Source organism: Oryx dammah, unplaced genomic scaffold, assembly GCF_014754425.2.
Source record: "Oryx dammah isolate SB20612 unplaced genomic scaffold, SCBI_Odam_1.1 HiC_scaffold_18, whole genome shotgun sequence".
Classification (NCBI taxonomy): domain Eukaryota; kingdom Metazoa; phylum Chordata; class Mammalia; order Artiodactyla; family Bovidae; genus Oryx; species Oryx dammah.
The window spans coordinates 31,591,571-31,597,570 of record NW_024070202.1 but is presented as its reverse complement, the minus strand read 5'-3'; the positions used below and the strand labels follow the sequence as shown (position 1 = coordinate 31,597,570).

The following is a 6,000-nucleotide window of genomic DNA, read 5'->3' as shown; positions in this document are numbered from 1 at the left end:
TTACTGAGCAGCACAGCCCCCTTAAGATGCAAGGACAGCCTTCCCTCGGTATCTGTTGGGGTCTGCTCCCAGGACCTCCATGGATATTAAAATCCATGGATGCCTGAGTTTCATGTATAAAGTGGTGTGCTATGTGTTACAGGGGGTTCTTTCTTTAATCTCCCATGCCCCTTCTGTTTCATCATCTGCTTTGATCTGATACGTGAGAACTTTACCATCACTGGGTTGCACAAATGGGTATTTACATCATAAAATAATCAGATTTTATCTTATTTTGCAAAAATACACTTAGGAGGGAAAAAGAGTCTGGTGTTTCTGGGCCTTTGGGCATCGAGCTGGGCAGGGATGCTAGTGGTGAGGAGGGAAGCTGAGTGGGGGAGCATCGTCCTTCTCTCTTCTGTCCCCCCCTCTTATGCTCCCCACTGTTTGCCTGTCTCCCATGTCACTCCTCTGCACCAGGTGCCAGCAGGGTGGACCTGGGGCTCCTCAGGAGACAGGAAGTCTTCTGAATTCTCAGGTAGGCAGTGGGAGAGTCCCTGAAGCTGTGGGTCTGGAGAAGAGCAGGACCAGATCGGGGTTGTAGAAGGAGAACCCTGGCGTTGACAGAAGATCAGATACTGGAGGAGAAGCAGAGACAAGCTGGTTAAACTATGTTATGGAGGTGAGAGCCTCCCAGAAAGGCTTGTGGGGAAGAAAGCAGGAAAGCAGAGCGGAGGCGGATGTGGTGATGGAAAGACGAGGAATGACCATAGGGTGACGTGAAGCCAAGTGGTGAGAGGCACTGGAGTACCACTGAGGGCAGGAGACAGGAGAAGGTCACTGGAAGTTATGTCGAGTTTGAGGGCCTCGTAAGATCCCATGTGAGTGTAAACACTGTTCTGAGATTGCCACCTAGAGCCTTGTTGAAGGCAGCTGGAAGCACAGGGTGAGCTCAGGGAAGATTCAGGGGCTAGAGAAAGACTTGAGAGTTCTGGGTATAGATTGTGGCGATTGAGGGGATAAAAACGGGACATGAGCTGGAGGACGGCACTCAGGAGACCATTACTCTGACTCTCTTAGATGTGCTTCCTTGAGAAACGTTTCTGCCAGGGGTATGTTTTGTGCTGGAAGCACGCTGAAAGATAGTTTTGCTTGAACAGAGATGAAGTTATTTGTCACTGAACTCGCAGCAGCTTGGCTGTTGCTCATTGCATAGCCCCCGTCAGTCACACACACTAGAGCTTCCCTTGGAGTTTTGAGTTCCTTTCGGCAGTTTGTTCAAAATACATTCACAACAGAATCTGTGTCAATGGGGAATACGTCATGCACATGAACTCATCCTTCAGGTGTCTGCTGGGGGCTGAGCAAGAGATGGCACCACCAGCTGCTCTTCACCACAGACACCGATGGGGCCTTGAAGTCCTTGGTGGTGCTCTTGTATCTAACGTTCTCAGCTCCTAATTTCCTCTCAGATCTGTTCTGTCACCCCAGCATAATCTTATAAACCTGCTTTGGTGGCTTAGGTTATAAAGGGTTCCAGTCTCTTCTCAGTGTAACTTCATGTGTATGGAAACCTTGTAAGTAGATTGTTTTAATAATAAAGCTTATTGTTTGAAATGTTCATTATCAAGGTTATGTTTCAGAGACTTTGCTGCACCAAGAATTAAGTTATTGGGCAACATGCCTGCTCTGCTCCATACCTGTGACATGCCATTCTTGTAAAGGTGGTAGTTTGTAATTCATTCCTCTGACCTGAAGGGTGGGACTTTTTCCTTTGAAAGGGTTTAGTAACTTTTACAGAAACTGGAAGCCAGTGCCAGCACTGATCTGACTGCTTTTCCTTTCTCAAAGAGCCTCTTCCTAGTTCTCTTAGAAGCCAGGAGAAGCCCTTCTGCCCCGCAAGGCTTGCACTCATGCTGGCCCACTGCAGTTTCTGAGATTGAAATCCATCAGTGGACTGCAGTGCCATGGTGCTGCTCTGCAGAGCAATTACCACCAACCCCCTCCCAGTCCACAGAAGGTGCCGAAAGGAATTGCTTGTGGAAATAGATCTGGGAGACAATTACATAAATTCAGTTGGCGTTAGTCAGTGTTTTTCCCTTTGACCAGGTCAGAAGAAAGAAATGTAATTTTTATAAGGTTTGTTTGAAGTAGATTTTATGTGTTAGCAATGTACATTTGTGTGGTGAAAAATATTTCATGAATTACATTAGAAAGGTGATTTTTATAAACAAACTGATATCACACTGTGTAAATGTTGTTTGTCTCCTTAGTTATTTAACATATGCATAATTTTCTTCTCAACTGGGCTGTGGTCTCATAAAAAAGAACAAAGTGCTCCTGCTATTGCAATCCATATAATTCCTGTCACAGGACAAGGCTTATAACAGACTATTTCCTAATAAATTTGTTTGTCGGCTAGAACTCAGATATAGTAGAAAATTCATGTTTCATATTTTCAGAATCTGGATTTAATTTAGACTGACCAGGAATTTCAGTACTTACCCACATTATATTTGCCCTCTGCTTATTCTCTGTTCATACCCATGTTAGTAAATTTAGTATGTCAGGATTATTCTTCGATTCATTTGGAGAGCAGTAACAGTCCTCAAGGTGTAATTGATGTGTGGGAAAGAGGTTCTTGCTGATTGATTTTGAAGGAATCGTTGGGCTGCCACAAGTTGCGTTCCTGCAGTATTATTGTCGCCATGTTACTCACGTAGGTTACCTTCACTAATGTATGAAGCAATAATGCTATTCTTTACCCTGTATTCCCCATAACTCAGTGAATAAATTTGAGCAACCAAAGCTAAAGTGTAATTTATTCTTTGTTTTTCAAAGATCTCATCAGAAAATTGAAGACTCAGAAGAGAGCAGTGATGAAATTCTTGCCCGTCTAACGTCTGCGGTAAGGCCATGCGATTTCCCTGCCCAGGAGTGCAGAAATAATGCGGGGTCTTGGAAGGGAGGCACTCTGGGTAGTGATGGAGAGAGACGCTTGCCCCGTGGCTGCTCGTCACTGTGGGAGGCCCAAGTCAGGGCGAAAGGAGACAGTGGCATTAACTTGCTCTGTTCTCAGGCAGCGTCTCTGCAATATTACAAATACCGTTGATGGAAAGTTCCTGGAACCTTAAAGAAGGACTTTAAAAAAAAAATACTGTATGACTTAACCTAGGGAAAGCTGTGACCTACTGCACAATGGAGAAAGGACTTTATGTTTCATTAGGAAAAAAAAGATCACCTCAGCCAACAGATCAGTTCTTCAGTTTTTAATGTACTGGATTACAACATTTTCATTATGTCTTTTAAAGCCATTAATTAGAGTTAGTAATTAACCTGCTGGTTGAGGGAAAGCTTATCCCCTTCTTCCCAAAAGAAGCTGGCCATGATCACTAATCATTAAACTCTGGTTGTTGACAGGCTCTAGCAATCCTATCTCACAAAATCTAGCCTTCCCAAAGCTTCTTGAGTGCTTCTTTAACTGTATTGAAAAAATGGTGCTTGCTGAAAATCATGCTGGATTGGGTTATGTATGTGAAATGAAACTGATCTTGTATAGTTTCACACCCCAAGTTTTGGCATTTAGGCACAGCTTGAAAGTTAAAAGTTGTCTTTCCTACTCTTCTAGAATGTAGCTTAGAATGTAATTTGGAATGTAGCTAAAAAAAGTAATTTTTGGCTAAATATAGTAATGAGTAGTATAAAATTTCACATGCAATGGAATCTTGACAACATATTAATAATATATATTTAACATGACCTTTGCAATTTAAAGGGCTTCCCTAGTGGCTCAGATAGTAAAGAATCTGCCTGTAATGAGGAGACCAGGGTTTGATCCCTGGGTCGGGAAGATCCCCAGGAGAAGGGAATGGCAACTTATTCCAGTATTCTTGCCTGAGAAATCCCATGGACAGAGAAGCCTGGCGGGCTACAGGCCATGAAGTTGCAAAGAGTGGGACACAGCTGAGTGGCTGACACTTCACTTGCAGTTTAAAACATTGACCAAAAAGGAGTACCTGTGGGTTGCAAAGTCATTAATAACCATCTGTTTAAAAAAACCCACTCACTATGTACCAAATACTGTGTTAAATATTGTGTGTTTGTATGTGTGTGTACACATTACACTTCACTACAGCGTTATCTCTGTTTTATAGACATGAAAGCTTCTAGAGGTTAATGTAACTTGCCCAAGGTCACCCATCTAAAAAGGATCAGAGCCAGGATCTAAACTCAGAATTTTCTACTTCTTAGTCATATTCTCCTAATCACTGGGCCTCATTTTTAAAATAATGTAATATAGTAGGTAAGTTTCAGAAGCAGTGAATATGTAAGATGTTCTTACAGCCATACCAGGAAGAAAGGCACATTAAAAAGCTAGCTTATAAAACAACTGACAGCTGAGCACCAACCATCATAGTGTATGATAATAAATCCAAGAACAGTAACAGAGAGCTTGGTTGAAGAGACTGGACTTGAATCAGCATTGAAAGCGGTCAGGCTGTGAGCAGGTGCAGGATGTGTACTCTAGCTGTGGGATTTAATAAAGAAAAGTAAAATACTTTTTAAACAACAGATTAACATGATGTAGACATTTAAGACTGGAGAAGGCAATGGCACTCCACTCCAGTACTCTTGCCTGGAAAATCTCGTGGATGGAGGAGCCTGGAAGGCTGCAGTCCATGGGGTCGCTGAGGGTCAAACACGACTGAGCGACTTCACTTTCACTTTTCACTTTCATGCATTGGAGAAGGAAATGGCAACCCACTCCAGCGTTCTTGCCTTGAGAATCCCAGGGATGGGGGAGCCCGGTGGGCTGCCGTCTATGGGTTCGCACAGAGTCAGACACGACTGAAGTGACTTCGTAGTAGTTGGATGAAAATGTAGTTTGAGAGAATGATGAAAACCTAGTTTCTGGTGGTTTTTTGGGAATCCACAAGAAAAAGGAGCATAAAGAATTGTCTAAAAATCAGTAGGACTAGGTAAATGTAGAGGAGGAGTCAAGTAATCAAAGCTGTGAACTTAATGGAAAAGTGATGAAACTCTTAGGAAGTTGAGTAAAATATATGGAAGGAGAGATGACATAATTTTGGACACGCTGAGTTTGAGGACATAAGGGTGTAGAAATATTCGGGAAACACCTGGAGACGTGAATCTGGAACTCAGAAAGGTCAGGACTGGAGTTATGGGAACCAGTCCAGGTTGTTGATTGAAGAGCAGAGTGGAAGATGCAGTCTTGGGCAGCACCCAAGATAAGAGGGAGGTAGGGAGATGAGGCTTAAAACTCAACATTTTAAAAACTAAAATCATGGCATTTAGTCCCATCACTTCATGGCAAATAGATGGGGAAAAAATGGAAACTGGGACAGACTTTATTTTCTTGTGCTCCAAAATCACTGCAGACAGTGACTGCAGCCATGAAATTAAAAGCCACTTGCTCCTTGGAAGAAAAGCTATGACAAACCTAGATAGCGTATGAAAAAGTAGAGACATCACTTTGCAACAAAGGACCGTCTAGTCAAAGCTGTTGTTTTTCTCAGTGCTCATGTACAGATGTGAGTGTTGGACCATAAAGAATGCTGAGCACCGAAGAATTGATCTGTTCAAACTGTGGTGCTGGACAAGACTCCTGAGAGTCCCTTGGACTGCGAGGAGATCAAACCAGTCAATCCTAAAGAAAATCAGTCCTGAATATTCATTGGAAGGACTGATGCTGAAGCTGAAGCTCCAGTACTTTGGCCAACTGATGCAAAGAGCTGACTCATTGGAAAAGACCCTGATGTTAGGAAAGACTGAGGGCAGGAAGAGAAGGGGATGGTTGAATGGCATCACCAACTCAATGAACATGAGTTTGAGCAAACTCTGGGAGATAGTGAAGGACAGGGAACCCTGGTGTGCTGCAGTTCATGGGGTCACAGAGGGTCAGACACAACTTAGCAACTTTAACAACAAAGGGAGATGAGACTATGATAAGAAGTGGATATACTTCTTATTGGAAGTAGAAGTTTATACCATGAAAGTAAA

The 6,000-nt window shown here is 43.0% G+C and overlaps 1 protein-coding gene across 1 annotated transcript in view; it reads left to right on the top strand.

The window, feature by feature from the left end:
- RAPGEF5 (Rap guanine nucleotide exchange factor 5) overlaps positions 1-6,000 on the top strand; it is a 183,732-nt gene that overhangs the window by 14,711 nt on the left and 163,021 nt on the right. Inside the window, exon 3 of the mRNA XM_040260647.1 lies at positions 2,821-2,887. Within this exon, the coding sequence (XP_040116581.1) occupies positions 2,821-2,887 (67 nt within the window). The remainder of the gene's footprint in view (positions 1-2,820; positions 2,888-6,000) is intronic.